The sequence below is a fragment of the Scyliorhinus torazame genome, chromosome 21, assembly GCF_047496885.1.
Source record: "Scyliorhinus torazame isolate Kashiwa2021f chromosome 21, sScyTor2.1, whole genome shotgun sequence".
NCBI lineage: Eukaryota > Metazoa > Chordata > Chondrichthyes > Carcharhiniformes > Scyliorhinidae > Scyliorhinus > Scyliorhinus torazame.
In genome coordinates this window covers 15,076,687-15,101,192 of record NC_092727.1, presented here as the reverse complement: position 1 = coordinate 15,101,192, position 24,506 = coordinate 15,076,687, and the positions used below count along the sequence as shown (strand labels likewise).

Below are 24,506 nucleotides of genomic sequence, written 5' to 3'. Positions count from 1 at the left end.
ATAAAAGATCCTATGATGCTACTTTTAGGAGAGCGAGGCAGTGCTCCAGGTGTGGCCAAAATTGATCATTCAACCTGGATAACTAAAATAGATTATCCGTTCATTGTTACAGTGCTGTTTGTGCAAGTTCTCTACATTATATGGGCGGCACGGTGGCACAATGCTTAGCACTGCTGTCTCACAGCTCCAGGACCCGGGTTCAATTTGGCCTCGGGTGACTGTGGAGTTGGCACTTTCTCCCCCTGTCTGCGTGGGTTTCCTCCGGGTGCTCCAGTTTCCTCCTACAGTCCAAAGATGTTTCCTTTCATTTAATTTAATTTCAGGTTGGGCAGATTGGCCCTGTTAAATTACCCCCTTAGTGTCCAAAAGGATAGGTGGGGTTACTGGGTTAGGGGGATAGGGTGGAGGGGTGGGCTTAAATAGGCTGCTCTTTCCAAGGGCCAGTGCAGACTCGATGGGCTGAATGGCCTCCTTCTGCACTGTAAATTCTGTGATTCTATAATATTGACTTACACTTCAAAAAGTACTTAATTGCCTATAAAGCATTTTGAAATGTCCTCAGGGCTGGACTGTTGTGGAAATAAGGATGTTTATGTTATGAAATGCCAAAAGATACTGAAATGAAAATTAAGAAAATTTTGTTGACATTTAAAAGTTTCTAGGAAATGATTTTATAACTTCAAAAATTATTTAATAGAGAAATTTTGTCCTTTTTTCGATCTGTAACAGATCAGCAATATTAAGTCTCAGCAGGGTTTCCTGCTGAGATTTTCCAGCATTTTCTCTTTCGTTTCAGATTCCAGCATCCGCAGTAATTTGCTTTTATCCAGCAATATAAGTCATAGCTTCTAATGTTACAACATCTAAGTCTTTGTTTCTTTCCTTTTCTCAGCCTCCCCACTGTCCTTGTTTTTTTTCTCTTTTCCTTCCTTGTGCTTCTGTTTTTAATCTCACTGCCTTTGCCTCTGTCACTATTAGCAGTGAGGGGCAACAACATTGGAAAGTAGGTCAGCGGATTATTTAGGAGTAACATTAAGCAGGTTCTCAAGGGCTAGTTAGAAGCAACAGCATCACAAGTAGAATTTTAAGAGCCAGTTAGAGCTTTACTCCAAGCATCTATCGCAGGCTATGTTTGCTGTGTTTATATTGTAGGGGTGTTACAAAGGTGAGATTTATAAGATTGTTTTGGGGCTGTTTTTAATTTCAGATAAAATGAAGGAGGTCATGTGACCTATTCTGAGGGCTGCCTGACAAACAGCCTGGGAGCCCTGGCCGTTGAAGATTAAAGAGACTTTTGGATTGTTTTGCTGGAAAGAAGGTGTAAAGTGTTCACACTTGGATCAATGGCAGCAGCACCCATGTTTATAATGGTTAGACTGCATTGTCCCCAAAATCCTAGGAAGATGTTGAGAATATTGGATTGTAAAGAGTTATGCTTTTAGAATAACTCTTGGTCCATTTACTTCCAAGGTAAAAGAGAATTGCGATCTCGAGGATAGATAATCATCATTTCTATCTGGATATAAGGCCAATGTGATTCATGTTGCTATGACCATGGGCTTTTAGAGGGAAAATGTTTCTAAAATTTCAGTTAAAACTTACAGACCCAGGCTGCTACCAGAATTCTGGAGAGAAGGAACAGCTAAAGGCTGAAAGTTTTTGGTTCACTGCAGGAATGCAGTGGGAGCGCACACACAGATTGAAAAGACCAAATTCGTGAGGATTTGGAACAAGGCTGGAAGATTTGACTCACTTGTTCTAGAGGGAAGAAAAAGCCGCAATTTTAAAGACTTCTGCATTTAAAAGTTAGTAAGCTGGGAAAAGAAAAGAACATAAATAAACTGCCTAGGAACTAAGAATCATTTTGTGGGTCCGGGAGAAATTGAGCGACTGCTTAAGGCACAGTATAAATTATATCTGTGAAGTGGGGTTTTCGGTAAAAGGGGAAAGTTCTGCTCTGTAGTTTTAGGTATAATTTGCCTCCAACAATAGTATCTAGTCTTGTTTTTATTTATTTATTTATGGGATGTGGGTTTTGCTGGCGAGACCAGCATTTATTGTACATCCCTAGTTGCCCTAGAGAAGGTGATGGTGAGCTACCTTCTTGAACCATGCAGTCCCTGAGGTGTAGGTACACCCACAGTGCTGCTGGTAGGAATTCCAGGATTTTGACCCAGCAACAGTGAAGGAACGACGATATATTTCCAAGTCAGGATGGTGTGTGACTTGGAGGGGTACCTCCAGGCGGTGATATCTGCCGCCCTTGTCCTAGATGGCAGTGGTCGTTGGTTTGAAAGGTGCTGTCGAAGGAACCTTTGTCAATTCCTGCAGCCCATCTTGTAGATGGTACACACGGCTGCCACTGTTCGTCGGTAGTTTCTTGGGGTCAGCAACACTATCAATGACGAGAAATTTCAGCTTAGAATTGAGCTGGATATGAAATAATGTAAATGAAATATAACTGTGGTATTAAAGAAAATGTTCTTAAGTTATGTGTGAACAGCTGTTTAAAAACTAAAACCAGCTTCTGAGAAACCAGTGGACAAGTTTTCACTTTACTCCAGTTGTGGTAATTGCTATGAATAAATGTGGCTCTATGGTAGAACAGGTTAAGGAGAATATTTACAGCACTGTTCGCAATATTTTATGTGAGGACTTAGTGGCATTAACACTTTCCCAGCTTGTTTAGTTTCTGGGATGGCCTAAAATGTTGTCAATTATTCATTTCTTATCAGTTCCAAATGTGTAATAAGTTATAGGTGCAGTGGGGATTCAGTTTAGCTTTAAAAACATTGAATGTGATGCAAGAGACAATCAAGCTGTAGATTTTTTTCTCTCAAATCAGAGGTGACAGAGATGGTATGACGACAGTGAACCAGCCTAATTTTTATCTGAATTTACAGATCAGTGAAACGCAAAGGTGTTTGATTACTTGGAGAATAGAAACTTGCTGGAATAAAATGAATTACTTGGAGAAGTGAATTTTTCCCAACTTTATAGAGAAAATAATATGATTGCTATTTTTGTGCTATATTCTTAAATTATTTGGTGTCTGAATTTGCTATTGTACTAACAAAAAATAATGACCATTAAAACAAAAAATGTTTTTATTGGGGTTTTTCATTTATGGCAAGTAAATCTAATCATCATACAGTTCAATTGTACAGGTGCATTCATCATAACTGAGGTTCTAAATAATTTACTCCCTTTTACTATACCTCTGGTCAAAATTAGCATTAGTGATGTCAAACAAAAGCAGAGAGCAAAAGAAAAAAAAATACAACAAAAGAGATAAGTGGTCCATTTACATTGCAGTGACCAGCATAGTGTGGATATGGTCTGAGCTGCTCCCTTTGTGGCCTGAGGTAGTAGATACCTAGCGTGTATCATACCACAGGACGGAGTGAGACTGGCGATGAGCTTTGGCCCTTTGTATGTTCCATGTATGGTGGAACTGGGGACTGGTTTAGCACAGTGGCTAAATAGCTGGCTTGTAATGCAGAACAAGGCAGCAGTGCGGGTTCAATTCTTGTACCGGCCTCCCCAAACAGGCGCCGAAATGTGGCGACTAGGGGCTTTTCACCGTAACTTCATTGAAGCCTACTTGTGACAATAAGCTATTATTATTATTATTATTAATAGCTCTTCCTCTGGTCCCCTGAAGGCGAACTTTATTCTTTCGAGTTTTAGAAACTCCGCTAGGTCGGATAACCAGTCTTGAGGCCTTGGGTGGCTCTACCGACCTCCATCCAAGCAGGCAATCAGGGGGGCAAATGCCAGGGCATTGAGCCCCCTCGCCACAAAGAGCTCTGGGTCCTACGATACCGTGAAGAGCGCCACTAATGGGCATGGCTCCGTCTTAACCCCAAACACTCTGGGCATGGTCTCAAAGAAGGTGGCCCAGAACCCAATGAGCTTGTGCAGGACCAGAACATGTGGGTGTGGTTGGCCGGACCCCCTGACATTGCTTGCACTTATTTGAACCATTTTGAATAAAACTAGTGGTCAGTTTGCACAGTAGATTTACTCTGCAAATTGATAACTAAAATTCTTACAGCATGCATACAAGGATTTGTGGACTGATCAGTTATTTTTTAAAATACCCTGCGTGCGATTCACCGACCCCCTTGTGCTTAGTGTGGATCTGGGCGCAACTGGTGAATCACACAAGAGTCCCAAATTGGGGTCCGCGCAGGGCCAATCGCGAGTTACCCGACTCGCTCTTGCTGGGCGAGATCCAGATCTGCATATTTAAATGGGCCATTAAATATCCAGACGCAGGATTCCCCTGGTGCCCGGAACTCAGCGGCCAGGCCTTCAAGACCTCACCGGGGTGCCATTTAGTGCTGGCGTACACAATTGTGGGCCAGTTGTACTGGAACCTCTGGGCGGGGGGAGGGGGGGGTAGGGCGGCGGAGGTCTCTTGCAGGCCCCACGGGTGTTTGGGGGCAGGGCTGGGTGGTAACCTGGGCACTGCCAGCCTGGCACTTCGGCAGTGCCAGGACCTTGGGGCCTTTCCCAATGGAGGGGAGGTGAAGGGGGCTCCCAGAGTCCGTGTTAAGGTTGGGGGGGGGGGGGGGTGCAGGTGAAGAGGGTCGATAAAGCGGGAGGGACCGTGAAAGAGGGCAGGGGAACGTTTTGGGCTGCTGATCAAAATGGCACCCCTATCTGTGAACAGCCATTCCTGCTGCCGAGATTAATTCACCAGCAGGAAATCGGCCTAAGTGCGACCTTGGCGGGGAGAAACTTTCCGAGGCCCCAAAAAAACCGGCAAGGTGCCATTGAATAGCGGAGTGTTTCTTGGCGCTACAGCTAGTGGGAAAGGCACTGCTAAACATGACCAAAAGCTGATTTTAATATTTGTCTGCTGAATCGCGCCCCTTGAAATCTTCCACCTTCACAGTCATTGTGAGCATCAACTCTCAAACTCTTGGAGTCTTGGATCATGTTGTTTAGCATGGATTGAGATCATGTGGATCAAGGTTCAGCTACATGACCATGGAATTTCTTGAGGATGCTAATGACAGGCTGCGTGAGATTGTCTTCTACTTTTAACCGAATGAAAATATTTAATGGAGGTTCAAAAAATTGAGACATGTTGAAAATGGCCCATATTGGATTCCTGGGAGCAATGTGCTTTGTGATGGGCTAGAATAACATTGATCGAGTGTGATGCTACTTTGACAGCTATCACATTGAACTTGCACAAGAGTAAATGACAAACTAAAGTGTCAACATGATTGCATGTCAACATGAAAGGGCCTTCACCTCTTTTAGATGAGAATGTCTATTACTGTATTTAGTTTTCAAGAATTTGGATTAGGATACAGTTTCATTTCAAACTGTAAAGTTTACATACAATTGAAAAGACAAAGTAATCACTTTATTATTAGCAAGACTCCTGGATTCCTGTTCATCCCTTTCCCTGCTCCTCTTCTCCGAATTTAGTCCCTAAGTGGAAGGTGCCTGGAGCCCCAAAATGTTAAATGTTGTATATAGGGAAGAACGATACATGAAATCAATGTATGTAAATGGTTCTTAATAAGGCTATTTGGATCTGTCATCTCCTGAAGTTTAAAATGAATTTATCACGATAACAATTAACTGAAACAAATCAGATCTCGCAGTATCTTGGTAAGTGCATACAATGGCTCACCAACAATTCAGATTCCTCTGTAGCTCTGTTAATAAAGATACTCAATGATGCTCCCAACCTGTCAATTCTAATAGGGTAAGAAGCTCTTCAGCTGTCTTTTCCAGCAAACCAAAAATATGCTACTTGAATAATGCTCACTTAGAGGAAGCAAACCTTCTGCACCCTACCCTTCTGATTCAAGCAGCTGGCAAATATACAATTTGTAGCTACAAAAATGGCCATGATCTATACCTATTGCATGATGTAGAGGTTTCAATAACTTTACAATTTTAATTGAGTTCTGAGTTCCTCTGGCCTGGGCATGGTACCTATTCCCTCGTACTATTTCTGAATTAATAACGGTGCTTTTTACTTCAAATAAATTAGCAACTGAGGTTGCAGCACTGCAGCTTTGAGATTGTTTGATGCATAATGTTAACCCTTTCTCAGTTTCTAATTAAAAGAAAACAAATTGTGTAGGACATGATATTGAGCAGTGTACTTATTGGTGTTGTTTGCTGTAATTTAGATGACATTGGGAGTGGAAATATTGAAAGCTGCTTGTGGTATGGGCATGCTGAAATGAGGTTGTGTGATCTTGTCTGTCTTGCTTGTTAGCTCTGAAAAATTGCTTAATTTACAATGCTAATAAGTGATTATTATTATTAAATTTATTGTATCCACCCCCTTCTCCACAATGCTACATGCTACATGAGCTCATTAAACAATATTTTATCCTCAGTATCAAACTATTAATGTATACACAAATTTTGTTAATTTTTTCCTGAAGGTCAGCCCATTGCATCAACTGTTCCTTTTTTCCCACAAATATTGATGTGTCCACTATGGGAATGCATGAACCAAAAGAATCAAGTCCGGATATTGAAATTGTCTTTATTCAGGAACTTTTAACCTGGCCTGGCCTAAAAGAAGTTGATTAAAGCTATCTTTAGTTTGACTTACGTCTTGACCTTCTTTTATTGAGATACATAAATTCTTTAAAATATGTTTCCAATATAGATTTTGAAGCATACAGTTTTTTAAAAATGCAAGTGACGTTTTTTTCTAAATACCTGTTTTATACTGAGCTGCCAGTACAATCTTCATTGTTTCCACATGACATCGCCTTAGCAACCGTGAATTTGTTTCTAGCCCTGTTGTATCTCATGATTTAAGGTAGCATCTGATGGCAGGCCAGACAAGTTTTTTGTGCACACTCCATTCTCTCAGAACTGTTAATCAAGCATCAGAATGTTTTCTTTATTCCGAGCATGTGTACACCTTGATGTGGTAAACTGAGCTCCCTTCAGTAGTCGGTGACACCAACTCAATTATAAATTAAAATACATGTTTAATGCTTTGATTTCCAACTTGTTAAACTGACAGTCTCTGTGCGTGCCAAGCTTTCCTCTCTTTCCAAACAATCATGATGCAAAATGTGTTAAAATTCATTATGCCACATAGTGAAGTTAATGCACAATCTTTCTGTCTCTTCTGCATTCCCAAACACACAAGCAAACTTGCCACTTTTCGAGTGAAAGTATGACAAAAGATCCATCCAATTGTAGTTTTATCAACAAAAATTTGTAGATTTTGCAATATGAAATAGGATTGTACACTTCGAATAGTAATGATGGTTTTGAAATGACCTTAAAATAATGGTATGTTTTATCAAAAAATAAATAATTTTTTGTAGATACAGCAAACCACTTACACGTTGGTACTGATCACATTGCATTATAGCAGGGTATTCTGTACATTAAAAAAAGTCCTGTAATTCTATTTTGAAAATACTTTTTTTTAGTAGGCCTCGATTGCAAACTCTGAAGTTACTATAAGGAAGTAGATGGGTTGAACCGTATTATCGTTTAATACTCAGTCGAATACCTTTGCTCTTGTTGGTTTTGACCTTGTAATGAACAGTCTGAACATGCTCAGTGTGAATTTGTTGTGTGATTGATTGGCTTAGGTATGAAGTATAATGAAAGCACGTTTGCTTTTTCTGCAAAAAATTAATACAAACAATTCAAAGAATTGGTACACATATAATAATCTTTATTGTCACAAGTAGACTTACATTAACACTGCAATGAGGTTACTGTGAAAAGCCCCTAGTCGCCACATTCCGGCGTGGCAAGATAGCCTCTTGTATTCTGTAATCTTCTGCAGTTGTCTGATATGGAACTGATCATAATAAAAATCGCTTATTGTCACAAGTAGGCTTCAATGAAGTTACTGTGAAAAACCCCTAGTTGCCACATTCCGGTGCCTGTTCGGGGAGGCCGGTACGGGAATTGAACCCGCGCTGCTGGCCTTGTTCTGCATTACAAGCCCACTGTGCTAAACCAGACCCTGATGAATAAAAACAGCAAAAAAATTATTGACTTCTTGCATATTACTGGTTTTAAGTTGTACAGATATTTTGGATACTTTTTTTTTCAACAAAACATATGGCGTTTGATTTCAAATTTTGAGCACTGACCATTTCTCTGGCAATTAAGCAATTTCAGTGTACTTGAGCACCCTTTCCTTGCTTTTAGCAAATATAACCTGGAAGCAGGTCAGCCTGGAAATATAGATACTGAATATTAAAGGTAATATTGTTAAAGTGTTTTGCTGTAGAACTATAACCAGTGAGTTCAGAATTTTGTTTGGAGACATTTAAACTACACTTTGTATGTTATAATATATTGAAAGTCGTGCATATAATGCCCATTTTCCTTTTTGTTACAATTTCTTATGTAATAGTTTCCTTGCCACATTTTACCATAATACCCCTATTATTATAAACATTGTATAATCTAACTCGGGATGATTAAGGTCACAGGAAATCTGTTACTACGTGTAAAATAATTGGTTATAGTTTTTGACTATTACCTTTGTGAAATGAAAAGATCAGTGTTTGCAAAAGGCCAGAAAACAAATGAGGGTGTTTTGGATCTTGGAAGGAAGGGTTTTGAGATGCTGCACAAACTAGTTTTGGCCCACCAATGTTAGATTAAAGTTTTTAACAATGGTGAACACTTAATCAACTTTATCTATATTCACTGCTCAAATTCTACTTAGGGGAAACCAATCACTTTGCAGAACACCTCCATTCAGTCTGCAAGCATGACCATGTCATCTGTCATTTTAATTCACCATCTCACTCTGAATCTGACCCCTCCGTCCTTGTTTTCCTACGCTGATCTAATGAGGTTCAGTGGAAGCTCAAGGATCAATACCGATCTTTTGGTTGGAGACTTTGTAGCCTTCCGAAAATGACATTCAATTCAACAATTTAGTCATAGCCACTGCTTCCATTTTTTGGGAGAGCATTTCGTTGGTAATGATTCTGTTGTTGCCATTTAACCTCCACTACACACAATTTTTCTTTACCTGACCTTTTTTCTCTTTCCGTTTACCCTGCATTTTACTTGCTTAAAATTTCTTTTAGCTCTAAGCTTTTGAGAAGAATTTATTGTCCTGAAATGTGAGCTTTGTTTTCCTAAGTATTTCCAGCACTTTCTGATTTATTCTGCCGTATCAATTTGCCCTAATCCTTTTGTAATCAGCTTCGTGTTTATTGTTGGTGAAAATGACAGGTCTGTTGCTACCAGCTTTGAGATGTCTCTACTGTATTTTACCCATAAATTTGTGAAAGTGTCCGTGACTTAAACAGAAACGAGGCCAGAAGAAAAACTGGTCAGATATGCAGGCTGAGGAAAATGGGGAAAATTATGGAAGATTTGGCTACACTAAACCAATATTTTATAACCAGTTGCAGCTTTTGTAAAATGTATTAAAATTACAGTTGGATTATCTGTAAAATTATCACAGAATCTTTTACGTTTTCTAATTTTCACATTTTTCTGCCTTTTAGGTTGCTATAAAGATAGTCGATAAAACACAATTAGAGGAGGAAAACCTGAAGAAGATCTTCAGAGAAGTTCAAATCATGAAAATGCTCCGGCACCCCCATATTATTAGGTTGTACCAGGTGAGACTCTTATACCTTTTATAAGGATTGATTTTCATTTCTTTGGCGGGTTCCTCCGATTCCCCCAGCCGTGTGTTCCTTGGCGGTGTGACATTTGCCGGCTGCGGGACTCTATCTTCTAGCTGCTTGTCAATGGGATTTCCCATTGCAGTCGCCCCACACCACCGGGAAATCTGTGGGCAGAGGTGCCCTGCCAGCAGGAAAAGAGAATTCCAGTGGCTGGAGAATTCCAGCCCGTGTTTTCAATTAGAAGAGCACAAATATCAGGCACATTATTGATCTGATTTCATGGAACTCTTCCTATTTATAAGGGAGATTATTGATATTGCTTGCTGAAGTAGCACTAATATTATAGCTAAAACATCGCCGTTAAGAATCCTTTTACGCAACCAAAATACTGCAAATACTGGGAAGTCTGTTGAAAGGTTACCAAAACGCTAACTCTGTTTCTCTCCCCACAGATGCTTTCTGACCCAATGAGTATGTCTCTCATTTTTTGTTTATATTAATAACCCTTTACTTCTTTGATTGTAAAAGAACAACAGTTTCTTACAAGTCTTCCTTTTCGTGTGTTTTTAATAACCTGAACAGCGTATAGATTACAGTTTTGATGGAACAAATGCTATCATTTTAGTAAAATCCGAGGAATAAAACCTGCAATGCTATTTGAAGTTAGACCATTTTTGTTGTATTGTGAGTAAGATGCTCTGTTCCAGTCAGATGAAGAAAAATAAACTAATTTCCTTCAAATCCTTAACCTAACATCATTATTTTAAAAAAAGTTACCTGTCTTGATGCTTAATGATCATAAAAATGTCTGTTAGCGATAACAAGAGTACCAGTTATAGTGAATAATTCCTGAACAGGAGAGTGCTGCAGGGCAGCATTCAGGTGATTGTCAGCTTCTGAAGTCTAATTTTCTGAGCAGTTTTAACTATAAATGCATAACTGCCGTATAACTTTCTCTCAAGCATCAAATTGTGCTTTACTTTCATTAAACGTGAACTGCGTGCCGGCAAACAGACAGTAGTCCACGTGACGGAAAGCTTTCTGGAATACTTTTAAATATTTGCTGTCTAATAATACCCTCAAACTCAAATATTGTACTGTGCCACGATAGATTCTCATTGTTCTTTCTGTCGTGCTTCAAGCTTCATAACTGCCTGGCGCCTGCAATGTTTCCAAGTTCTAGATCGATCTTTTGAATTTCAGAAAGAACAATGGCTATAATGTCACCTGTTAAGTTTTGACGAAAGTAGTACGAGGGAATATTTGAAAACATGCCACTTGTGATGAAGTGTGTTTTACTGTTTCCTACAAATTGGTGGCTGGGGATTGTAGAACGAGGACACTTGTGTTTTGATGTTCCAAACCACCAGCAAAGGTCTGTGTAACAGATGTCAAATATTGCAGGCTGTGTTAGTTGTTTACAAAAAAGCTGAGTTGCAACGTTTCACATAAAATCAGTATTAAAGTGAATTCTGCTGTTGACTGCTGTTTATTTACACACTGTTGTCTTCAGTCTCTACCTTACTGTTCTTGCTATTTGATGTTTGTTTTAAAAATTAGAGGCAGAGGGCATTTAATGAAAGAAACCTTGACGAAAGGTTTTTGACCAGAGTTACCCCATTGCCTTCAGGCTGCAGATGTAAATTAATACATTTTATAGTGTTTGACTTCTATTTCATTATGTAACAGAAAAATACTCATCTTTTAATTAATGTTCCCTGTGGAAGTGAGAAAAAAAAAGCAAATTGATTGGTTAAAGAAGGAAAAACAAAGCAAAGCAAAGGTGGTACAGGCATATAGTTTGGCTGACATTTTAAAAGAGAAACACACAAAAAGAATGTGACAGAAGAAAAATGATACGACAGGCAACGTAGGGAAAAGCATGAACTGCAATCTGTGCACAGAGGAGGCGGCATGCAGAAGTGAAGAGACTGCAGAAACAGACATATTTATGAGAGAGACCAGGGCGAGAGTCAGACATAGATATATAAAAACAGCAACAGAAATTATCTCGGCCAGGAATAAGGAGAAAGGTTGAAGACAGAAAGGAAAAAGTGAAGCATGCACAATTTGTGAGTGGTAGATAACAAGAGAGATGAGGAGAGAACCAAAATTATATTTTCTTTTAGTCTGTGAATATGGTAGGAAATTAATTTGTTGATTAGATAGATGTGAAATTCGGAGGTACATGTTTTTTACAGTATGTGTCAGCTGAGGCTCAGTTGGTAGAACCCTTGCCTGTGAATCAGAAAGTTGAGTGTTCAAATCCCACTCCTGGACAAAAAGCAAAGCTGATATTTCAGTGCAGTATTGGAGTGATACATTGCTTAAGGTGCTGCCTTTTGGATGAGACACTCAACTGTGTCGGCCCTCTCAGCTGGACGTAAAGATTCCATAGTCCTATTTTAAAGTAGAATAGGTGAGTTATCCCCGTGTTGCTGTCAATATTTATCACTCTGTCAGTATCACTAAAAGAGATTATCTGGTCATCACATTGCTGTTTGTGGGAGTTTGATGTAAAATTGGCTGCCATGTGTTACAACAGTAATTACACAGTAATGAAACTATTTCATTAGCTGTAAAGTAGTTTAGAACATCCTGTGGTCTTGAAAAATGCTATGTAAGGACAAGTCTTTCCTCTCTCTTCATTTTCTTCTCTTTCTTTCCTTCGACTGTAGAATCATAGAACAGTGCAGCACAGAAGGAGGCTTATTCAGCGCATTGCGTTTGCACGAGTTATTTTTTTGAGCAGCCTAGTTAGTTGCATTCCCTTGCTTTTTCCACATATTCTTGTGATTTATTTTTCCTTCAAGTATTTCTCTAACTCCCTTTTGAGTATTATATGTTTAACTAACATGACTAGTCAGTATTTTCAAAACTTCGGACTATCCTCATCTGTCTACTATGTCCTTGTGCTACAGGTTATGGAAACAGAAAGGATGATTTATTTGGTGACGGAGTATGCAAGTGGTGGGGAGATATTTGGTGAGTGAAATATCCTTGATTTGTAATGGATGTTAGCAATATAGGGCTTTAAAACATCCTTCAAAGTTGATGTTTTGCTGTGTTGGATTTTTAGCAATCATACATATTGAATTAAATTGTTTGTCATTAAATTTAAATATTGTGATACATAAAGTTAGATTAACCATCTTTTCTAAGAACAATACAAACCTACCCTTCTATTTTGGAAGCCCTTTTTATGAACTTTTTCTGCAGCGACGACAGATTATTTTTCGACTAAACTATATCACAACTTTACTTAAAAGGAGGTTACATTTTGTTGGCCCTTAATACAGCACAAGGTATTTACCAGTAGATGTTTTCTTATTTTCTGTTGTTTTCTAGTTTTTCAATGTAGTACTGATAGTGGGGTGGATTCTCTGCCCATCGCCCCAAGGATATAGCAGCGCTACCGATCGGGCAGAGAATCGAGGGTCGGACACCGATCAAGTTCCGAAGTTACCGTCCCCAACCAGCGGCAGCAGCGAGCTACATGCCCTGTGCCGTCGGGATGATGCAAATTCGTCATTTGAACCCATTTATATCCAATTAATTGGCTGGGAAGCCCAATTCTCCACACCCCTGTGATGCTCCAGGCCAGTCAGCTGGGATTCATGCTGCCGTGGATTGGTTCAAGTAGTTTCCAGCTTGACCCTGTCGTGGAAGACCCTACGGTGGGTCAAGGGGGTAATTATTTAAAGTTGGTGCCCTCAAGGTCCATTGGAGGGCCACCCACAACACTACCCAAGCTCCCCATCAGAAGAATCTGCCATTAGAGACCCTCAGACCCCATATCAGAGACCGCCCCCTCCCCATTAGTCATCCCTGTCTGGGAAATAAACAGCAGTCCAGGAAGAAACAGTGAAAACCACTGCTTTTTCACTTACCAGCCCGTTACACCTGGTGCCTTAGACAGAAGTGTTAAAACAGCAGTTGTTACTTCATAGAAAGCCAAAAGAATCACCAGGCTTTAAACCACCTCGGATTCTTTGATTAGGCTTCTATTCACTTTCAAAGAGAAATAGCTGCAATTGTAATTGACAGCGTAATAGCTTCCAGACAGCCCAGTGTCTGTTTTGTTTGTTTTCATCTCCCTTCAGGCTTGACTGCATTTCAGGTACCCTGCTTTGAAGCTAATCACAATATTAATAAACATCTAGCTATGACTGACAGGTCCTGCCCACATCTAAAGAAGTTAAATGCTCTCTGCTGAGAAAAAGAGAAAGTGAAAGCACTTACCTCCTAGATGTTTATAAACATTGTGGTTAGCTTCAGATAGGGGAGAACAGAAATTGATCAGTTGTTGAACACATTTCTTGTCGTACTTTGGCTTTCTCTGGTTGTTTCTCTGCTAGGCATATATCAGATCTTTTAATAGAATCCAATAACTTTGGCGCTGGCGGACTTTCTTTTGAAAGGTAGTCGTTCACTCCTTTGCAAGCCTAGCAACAGAGTGTTGATCTGCTATGTTTTTCTTAAATTTACACTACTAACTAAAAATTGTTTAAATATATATATAGATTGTCCATAGGCTCAGGATTGTTGAAAGTATTATATAACTGAATGTAATTAGTAAAGCTGTATCTAATATCTAATAATTGATGGTGCATGATGAGATTGAATATGATTTGGACTGTCTGCCTGAGATTGACTTCAACCGCATGAGCAAATCATACATTAGTTATGGTCAGGAAAACAAGGGTTATATATTATATAGTTAAATTAACCATCCATTGTTCTCATTGCTGCTTGTGAGACTTTGCTGGGTGTAACTTTTTCATAGGGTGTAACTGAATGGTTAATAGTTTGCAGACAGCCAGATATCTAGGTTGTTTATTTTAATTTTCCTTCACGCGTGTCTACATCTCAGCTACCCTGATTTGAATCTAACCACAATGTTTATGAACAACTAGTTATGATTGACAGGTCGTGCCCACATCAAAAGCAGTTAAGTGCTTTCTGTTAAGAAAATGAGGAAGTGAAAGCACTTATAAACATTGAGGTAGGGGAGAACCAAAATTGATCAGTTGTTGTTGACCACATTACTTGTAGTTCCCTGGCTTTCTCTGGTTGTTCTCTGCAAGGCATATATCAGATCTTATAATAGAATCCAATAACTTTGGTGCTGGTGGACTTTTTTTGAAAGGTCGTCACTTTCAAATAGTTCACTACTTTGCAAGCCTAGCAACAAAGTGTAGATCTGCTAAGTTTTTATTAAATTTGCACTACCAACTAAAAATCATTTAAAAAGATAGAAAGATTGTCCATACATTCAGGATCATTGAAAATATTTTAAAACTGAGCGGGGAGGATCTCCCAGGTGATTGGAAGCCCCCGTGTAGTCGTCCTTCATGCAGGGTGGCACCTAGCAGTTCCACCTGGCTGCCAATCTGGCACTGCCAAGGTGCCTGGGTGGCACTGCCAGGCTGATAGGGACACTGCCAAGGTGGCAGGCTGGCATTGCCAAGGTGCTAGGCTGGGCTAGGCTGGCATTTTGCCCACGCTGGGATCGGGCCCACGAGGGGGACTCAATGGCCCCCTCATATGTTGTTGGGGGGGGGGGGGGGGGGAGTCGAGAGATTAAAAATGGTGCCCTGATCTCTTCCTGCACGGAGGATCTCCGCTCGCTGGAGCTCCTCGATGCAGTAAATGTGACTGTGCGTGTGTGGTGGTGGTAGGGGGCGCGGCAACAACACATTAAAAACATAGAGAGTGCAGTTAGATAGTGGTGTCGTCCCGGCGCTACGACCCTGCTTATCCCACCCAGAACGCACTCTTCTTTTTTTTTAGTTAGATCATGCCGTAGATACTTGCCATTTCAGGTAGAACTTCCCCATTGACCCACTGATGGTATACTTCATTTTCTCTAAGTGTATGAATGGCATTAAATTACCCAACCAGGCAGAAGCACTGGGCAGAATGGGAGACCTCCAACTAATAAAAATACGCCTCTGGGTTATCATTGAGGCAAAGGCGACAACATCCGCGCCCAATGAAAGTGAAATGCCGGTGAATCTCAAACCCCAAATTTGGCTACCAATGGACATGGATTTAAATCCACCATTAGAATCTCTGATATAGTGCTAAAAATGGATGCACAGATGCTGGCAGGTCTGGGGCAGGGCCAAAACCTATGTGTTTGTTTAGCTGGGGCAAGCTATCACATCTATCCTCCACATTTGGGAAGAACCCAGTAATCCTTGCCTTGGTCAAGTGCATCCTGTGTAATATCTTGAACTGAATTAAGCTCCACTGGGCACGACAGGACGTGGAGCTGACCCTGTAAAGCAGGGCTTTTCAAACTGCAGGCTGCGACCTGCGAGTGGGTTGCAGGCGGGTGACAGGAGGGTCATGAGTGATTGTTTGCGGTGTTCACGATTGCGGGAGAAGTGCCCAAAGGCCTTAACTGGCTTTTAACGAGTGCCGGCCGCGACCGGCCTTTAAATATGAACGATGGAGTCTTTTCGCCAGAAGCGGTGGCAGAGAGCAGGTCACACGCATGGCACATACAATGACATCACATGCCCTGTATGTCAGGCTATTTGTACACCAAAATGTTCTTTCTCACTATTGCAAGGATTTCATCCTTTACCAACAACAGCACACACCTCCTTTACATTTTTGCTTATCCTTAAATAAATCATTGCAGCAGATTGGAATCTTTTTTCTCTTACCCAAATAGGGGGACTAATTGAAATTGGATAATTGATTATGTATTGTGTAAATACGGCGGGAAATTGTGACTGAGTGATATCTACCTTAAGCTTCACCAGCTAACCAAATGCATGCTGGAGTGTTTAAAAAGAACCCTTTTTTTCAAGACAAGAAAATACACTGACTAAGGATGGCTGCCATGCGTCACCTGATTTCTGGAATTGTGAGTTGACCTTTTCTGGAAAGCTATTATTGCAACTATGCCCTGACATTGAGCTCATTCAATTTCACACCTGGGGGTGTCAAGGTCCACTTCTAAAAGGGCTATTGAAAGGAAGATATTAAAAATGCAAAGTGCTGGTCTTTTATCAAATTTGATTCTATCAAGACAATGGGGAACTGTTAGTCAGCCAGAATATACAAACAGCAGACACTCTAACTCCCTGTGAAGTATGAAAGAACCAAATCTCCTATTGGTTTCTCCTATCTGGAAGCGTGTCAAAAGTTTCTTGAGATGAAACATCAAAATGTGATTACTTGTTCTACATTTATGACTACGGAAGGCTTAGTAATCAAATTCCCTTGGAATATGCAGCAGAAAGCACTTTAAGAACTGGGTTTGCTGAGCCGAAGCAGAGGAATCTGGGGAAACTGCTAATGGGGCAGAGTTATCTTGCTCTCTTTTGTGCTCTCTCTCTCTCGCTATCCCTCTCTCCATTCCTGCTCCTCTCTTCTCCCTCCCCAACTCCCAGAAAAAAATGCAGCGCCCGGCTCAATAAATCAGTGGACCCAGGATCTGCCAATGTCCCGCGATCTTGTAGGAATTGCAACATCTTCTACATCTACCTGCTCCACCGAACCAGACCACTTCAATCAGCTGCAATGTTTAATAATCTATACCTCAAAGACAAGCAAAGTACTTCTAACTTGTATTCTTTTAACTTTCCTTACTTCTGATGTGAGTGAGAAAGACGTCACATCTTTTATTATTTGTGGATAATAAACTTGTTTTTTCTTTAACTCAAGAAACCCTCGTGATTGGCTCCTATTGTTCACTGCATAGATCACTTGGTTGTAACAATAGTGCTATTTGCTCGAGTGATTTAAAAAAAAATTCTCCTGATTCTAAATTCATAGAAGTCTATTTCCCTGCTCTTTGTCTCCAATTGCAATCTTGATGCCTCTGTAGCAACTTTTGTTATCTCCACAAGATTGCTAGGTTAGGATAACCTGAAGCAATGTATGGAAGCTCCATGATTTTTTTAAACTACCGTAACTGAAATGCAAATTTTAATGAGAGAAATTTTAATTTCACAGTAAAAGTGAAATTGTTATTCATTTTATGGAGTTCTTAACCTCGGCACCTGAATGGGTGATAACGAATTAACAAACTGTTTCACTCCTTTATTTATTTTCCAAAGACCGTTTCACTTGCATATCTACCCAGCTAACATAATTGACCAGCATTATTTGGTACAGCATGCATACTACTAACTAACTTTTGCAATCATGGCATTGGGAATGTTGTGCTTCATCTCTTGGTGCCTGTCCTGCTTTGAGAGTTATCATGACAGTACCTTTCATCCATGTTTTGCTCTCGTTATATTGAAACAGAGCAAATATGGGCCTTTTGCTTGATTCTGTTGCAAACAAGAGTGTCTTGGGCAGACCTTTGCTGAAGATAACGTACAGTATTCTTAGACCATGATTATTTATAGAATTGATTCTCACTGTCTTGTAGTGACTTCATTGCAGGCACAGACCCACTGAATGATATTTTGTACTCATCACACAAAAGTCTTTTGGTCTGAAGATTCTTTGAATCCTCCAACTAGGACTCCACTCATAAGGGCTCATATTTTTGCATCTCTTTTCTTTTTATTTATTTTTTAAAAAATATATATTTTATTGAATTTTTTTTCCCTGAGCAACATTTTTCCCGCTTACAAAACAAGCGAAACGATAACAGTAACAAAACAGAAATTTTTAAACTTTTTAACAATAATAATAATAGTAGTAATAATATACAAGTAACAAAACCTCGTACTCTATTGACCTATACTCAACTGCCTCCCCCCCTCCTCCCCCCCCCCCCCCCCTGGGTTGCTGCTGCTGGTCATCCGTCTTCCCGCTAACGTTCCCCTAGGTAGTCGAGAAATGGCTGCCACCGCCTGGTGAACCCTTGAGCCGATCCTCTCAGGGCAAACTTTATCTGCTCCAGTTTAATAAACCCCGCCATATCGTTTACCCAGGCCTCCAGTCCGGGGGGTTTCGCCTCCTTCCACATGAGTAGGATCCTGCGCCGGGCTACGAGGGACACAAAGGCCACGACATCGGCCTCTTTCGCCTCCTGTACTCCCGGCTCTTCCGCAACTCCAAATAGAGCTAACCCCCAGCCTGGTTTGACCCGGGCCTTCACCACCTGCAAAATCACTCCCGTCACTCCCTTCCAATACCCTTCCAGTGCCGGGCACGCCCAAAACATATGTGCGTGGTTTGCCGGGCTCCCACCACACCTCCCACATTTGTCCTCCACTCCAAAGAACCTGCTCAATCTTGCCCCCGTTATGTGTGCTCTATGTAGCACCTTAAATTGAATCAGGCTAAGCCTGGCGCATGAGGAAGAGGAATTTACCCTGCTTAGGGCATCAGCCCACATACCCTCCTCTATCTCCTCCCCTAATTCTTCTTCCCACTTTCTTTTTAGTTCGCCCACCGACTCCTCCCCCTCTTCCCTCATCTCTCTATAAATCTCTGACACCTTGCCCTCTCCGACCCACACCCCTGAAAGCACCCTGTCCTGTATCCCCTGTGTCGGGAGCCGCGGAAATTCCCTCACCTGTTGTCTAGTAAACGCCCTCACCTGCATATATCTCAAGAAATTCCCCCGGGGTAACTTATACTTTTCCTCCAGTGCTCCCAAGCTCGCAAAAGTCCCATCTATGAATAAATCTCCCACCTTCCTAATTCCCAACTGGTACCAGCTCTGAAATCCTCCATCCATTCTTCCTGGGGCGAACCTATGGTTGTTCCTGATAGGGGACCCCACCAGGGCTCCCCGCACCCCTCTCTGTCGCCTCCACTGTCCCCATATGTTCAGTGTTGCCGCCACCACCGGGTTCGTGGTGTACTTTTTCGGTGAGAACGGTAGCGGCGCCGTCACCAGCGCCTCTAGACTCGTCCCTTTACAGGACCTTCTCTCCAGCCTTTTCCACGCCGCTCCCTCACCCTCCATCATCCATCTACGTATCATTGCCACATTGGCGGCCCAATAATAATCTCCCAAATTCGGTAGTGCCAGTCCTCCTCTGTCCCTACTGCGCTGCAGGAACCCCCTCCTTACTCTCGGAACTTTCCCTGCCCACACAAAGCTCGTAATGCTCCTATCTATTTTATTAAAAAAGGTCCTGGTGATTAAAATAGGGAGACATTGAAATACAAATAAGAACCTCGGGAGGACCATCATCTTAATTGCCTGCACCCTGCCCGCCAGCGATAAAGGCTGCATGTCCCACCTCTTAAAAGTCCTCCTCCATTTGTTCTACCAGCCGTGTCAGATTAAGTCTGTGCAAGGTTCCCCAGCTCCTAGCGATCTGAATCCCCAAGTATCGGAAGTTTCTTTCCACTTTCCTTAGCGGTAAGCCTTCTTTCTCTCTATCTGGTCCCCTGGATGTATCACATATAATTCACTCTTCCCCATGTTTAACCTATACCCCGAAAATTCCCCGAACCTCCTCAAGATTCGCATAACCTCTATCATCCCCCCCGCTGGGTCCGACACGTATAGCAATAGGTCATCCGCGTATAACGAGACTCGGTGTTCTTCTCCCCCTCTAGTCACCCCTCTCCATTTCCTGGAGTCTCTCAGCGCCATGGCCAGAGGTTCAATTGCCAGCGCAAACAACAATGGAGACAGCGGGCATCCCTGTCTTGTTCCCCTATATAATCGGAAATACTCCGATCTATGTCGACCTGTAACTACGCTTGGCGTTGGTGCCCCATAAAGTAGTCTAACCCAGCGAATAAATCCGTTCCCAAACCCAAACCTCCTTAACACTTCCCATAAATACTCCCACTCCACCCTATCAAATGCCTTCTCTGCGTCCATTGTCACCACTATCTCTGCCTCCCCCTCCACTGAGGGCATCATTATCACCCCTAATAGCCGTCGCACGTTAACATTCAATTGTCTCCCTTTTACGAACCCTGTCTGGTCTTTGTGCACCACCCCTGGGACACAGTCCTCTATCCTCGATGCCAGCACCTTTGCTAGCAGTTTGGCGTCCACGTTCAATAGTGAAATAGGTCTATAGGACCCACACTGCATCGGATCTTTGTCCCTCTTCAAAATTAGCGATATCGTCGCCTCCGACATTGTCGGGGGTAGTGTCCCCCCTTCCCTGGCCTCATTGAACGTCCTTGCCAACAACGGGGCCAACAAGTCCACATATTTTCTGTAGAATTCCACCGGGAACCCGTCTGGCCCCGGGGCCTTCCCTGCTTGCATGCTTCCCAGTCCCTTAATAACCTCGTCCACCTCAATCGGCGCCCCCAGGCCTGCCACCGCCTGCTCCTCCACTTTCGGGAACCTCAACTGGTCCAGGAACTGCCGCATCCCCTCCTCTCCCTCTGGGGGCTGAGACCTATACAGTTCTTCATAAAAGGTCTTAAACACCTCATTTATCTTTCCTGCCCTTCGCACGGTGTCTCCCCTTTCATCCCTAATTCCTCCTATCTCCCTCGCTGCTGCCCTCTTTCGCAGTTGGTGCGCCAACAGGCGACTAGCCTTTTCCCCATATTCATACCTCCTCCCCTGTGCCTTCCTCCACAGTACCTCCGCCTTTCTGGTGGTCAGAAGGTCAAACTCGGTCTGGAGTCGTCTCCTCTCCCTGTACAGCTCCTCCTCCGGGGTCTCTGCAAATTCCCTGTCCACCCTTAAAATCTCCCCCAGTAATCTATCCCTTTCCTTGGCCTCTGTTTTCCTTTTGTGGGCCCCAATAGAAATCAGCTCTCCTCTGACCACTGCTTTTAGTGCTTCCCAGACCACTCCCACAGGGACCTCGCCGTCATAATTGACCTCCAGGTATCTCTCGATACACCCCCTCACTCTTGCACACACTCCCTCATCCGCCATCAGTCCCACATCTAATCGCCAGAGTGTTCTCTGCTCCCTGTCCTCTCCTACTTCCAGGTCCACCCAATGTGGGGCATGATCCGAAACCGCTATGGCTGAGTATTCAGCTTCTTCTACCCTAGAGATCAACGACCTTCCTGGAACAAAAAAATCTATCCGGGAGTACACTTTATGGACGTGGGAGAAGAAGGAATACTCCCTAGCCCTGGGTCTAAGAAATCGCCATGGATCCACTCCCCCCATTTGGTCCATAAACCCCTTAAGTACCTTGGCCGCTGCCGGCCTTCTTCCAGTCCTTGAGCTGGATCTATCTAGCCCCGGGTCCAGCACCGTATTGAAGTCCCCTCCTAAAATCAAATTTCCTGCCTCCAGGTCCGGAATACGCCCCAGCATCCGTCTCATGAACCCCGCATCGTCCCAATTTGGGGCGTACACATTAACCAACACGACCTCCATTCCCTCCAGCCTACCACTCACCATTACATATCTACCTCCACTATCTGCTACGATGTTCTTTGCTTCAAATGCTACCCGTTTCCCCACCAAAATGGCCACCCCTCTGTTCTTTGCGTCCAGTCCTGAGTGGAACACCTGTCCCACCCATCCTTTCCTTAGCCTAACTTGGTCCGCCACCTTTAGGTGCGTCTCTTGGAGCATAACCACGTCTGCCCTTAGTCCTTTCAAATGCGCGAGCGCTCGGGCCCTTTTTATCGGCCCATTCAGGCCTCTCACGTTCCACGTGATCAGCCTCACTGGGGGGCTACCTGCCCCCCTCCCGTGTCGACTAGCCATTACCTTCTCTAGGCCAGTCCCATATCCCGCCTCCGCGCTCCCGCCCGCTCCCCCAGTGTCGCATTCCGCCCCCGACCACCTTCTCTTTAGCCATTTCCTTTTGGATTTCCGCAGCAGCAACACAGTTGTCGTCCCCCCCCCCCCCCCCCCCCGCTAGATCCCTATCTAGCTTGATTGCTCCCCCCATATCACTTCCGTAAGTCAGCTGACTTCAACTGACCCCGGCTACTCCTGCTCGCTCTTCGGCCCCCCCGGTGTGAGGATACTCCCATCCGCCTTGTGCCTGTTTTCCCGCCTTATTCTTTCTGGCGCGGGAACATCCCTTTACCTGTCCCGCCTCTTATGGCGCAGCTCCCTTTCCCTTCCCCCTCTCCTTCCCCATTCTCTGACTATGTCCCGCCTCTCCCCCCTCACCGGCGCCCACATTTCCCCAGTGTCCCCCCCCTTCCCTGTTTACTTCTCGCTTAACTTTCACCATCCCATTAACAAAAACAATAATAACAACAATAACAGTTCCCTGCAGCATCAGTCCCTCAGTTCCGGTCCAGTTTCTCTTCATTGATGAAGGACCATGCTTCCTCCGCCGTCTCGAAATAATATTGTCTCTCCTGATGCGTGACCCATAGTCTTGCCGGCTGCAGCACCCCAAACTTCACCTTCCTTTTGTGCAAAACCTCTTTGGCTCGGTTGAAGCTCGCCCTCCTTCTCGCCACCTCCGCACTCCAATCCTGGTAGATCCTTACCACCGCATTCTCCCATCTGCTACTCCGCACCTTTTTGGCCCATCTCAGGACCTCTTCTCTGTCCTTAAGGCGGTAGAATCGCACGATTATCGCCCTCGGTGGTTCTCCCGCTTTTGGTCTTCTCGCCGGGATCCGATTTGCCCACTCCACCTCCATGAGGCCAGCAGGGGCCTCAGCACCCATCAGTGAGCTCAGCATCTTACTTGCGTACACTCCACAGTCCACTCCTTCCACATCCTCCGGGAGACCTAGTATCCTAAGGTTCTTCCTTCGCGCTCCATTTTCAAGGGCCTCAATCCTGTCAGCACACTTTTTATGCAGTGCCTCGTGCGTCTGAATCTTGACCGCCAGGCCCAGGACCTCGTCCTCAATACCTGACACCTTCTGCTCCACCACGCGAAGTTCCGTCTCCTGGGTCTTTAAAGTCTCCTTAAGCTCCTCAATTGCCTGTAACAACGGGGTCATTACCTCCTTCTTCAGCAGGTCCACGCACCGTCTCACCACCTCGTCCTGCTCAGGCCCCCATGTCACCTGTGGTTTCTCCACCGCCATTTTGTTTCACTCCCTCTCTCTCTCTCTCTCTCTCTCTGATCTTCTGGCTGCAGATTCTTTGGGCTGCAGCCGCCGCCGCCGGTTTTTCCCTCCGTCTTTCGGGGGGGGCTCCCTTCCCTCGCGCCTCGCACCGGGTTTTACGGCCGTCCAAGTCCCCGTTGGGGCTCTTAAAAGAGCCCGAAGTTCCGTCGGAGCTGGAGCCGCCGAAACGTGCGGCTAGCTCATCCCTGCTGCAACCGGAACTTGCATCTCTTTTCTGATCACAGATCTGTTTCACACTTAGAGTGATAGTTGAGCCAAGCATTGTTCCTCTTGGGTCTTTTCTTATTGTGTAAGAAGACCAGACATTCTTTAAATGAAAGTTAAATACACTTGACATTCTGAAAGTTCAGAATGCCAAATGGACTGTATAATGTCGGGGCAATTGCTTTAATTATAAATGGTGCCCCAAAAGGAGTTTAGGCTTTTGAATAAACTAAATGATTCCGGAACAAGTTTTGTTTATGCTTTTCTTACCAGTGCTTACTTAATTATTTAGAAAATAAAGAAGAAAATGGTAAAATTCGGAAAGACCATTTGCTTATATATGGAAAACTTCTCTAACCCAATCATGTCAGCCTGTTTGACAATAAAGCAGTATTTTTATTTAAGTTTGTGATGGAACTTAAAAATAAGTAGTTCCTTGTTTCAAGTTTTGTTGCAAAATAAATAATAAAAGTGCAGAAGAAAGTTGGAAACAACCAAAGCCGTCTTCACAGAACGACTTGTGTCACATTCCTTTGGCTCTCTTTAATTCAACACTGTACAAAGGACTAACTATAACGGCACAGAAACAGCACTTTGCCATGTACTGAACAAATTCTGCAGTCACATGAAGGAGATTGCATGGTGTTTACTGAATCTAGATAACTGTACTACCGCTGAAGTTAAGAGTTCTCATTGTTTCTCAGTAATTTAGAAATATATTTTTATTTAAAGAGAAGATGAGGTGTGACATAGGGATAC

General features: G+C 43.0%; 1 protein-coding gene across 3 annotated transcripts in view; it reads left to right on the top strand.

The window, feature by feature from the left end:
• Positions 1–24,506, top strand: part of sik3 (SIK family kinase 3) — a 345,368-nt gene that overhangs the window by 163,330 nt on the left and 157,532 nt on the right. For all 3 annotated transcript variants that reach the window (XM_072486536.1, XM_072486537.1, XM_072486535.1), the window contains exons 2-3: positions 9,498–9,614; positions 12,545–12,608. In XM_072486536.1, coding sequence (XP_072342637.1) covers positions 9,498–9,614; positions 12,545–12,608 — 181 coding nt within the window. The remainder of the gene's footprint in view (positions 1–9,497; positions 9,615–12,544; positions 12,609–24,506) is intronic.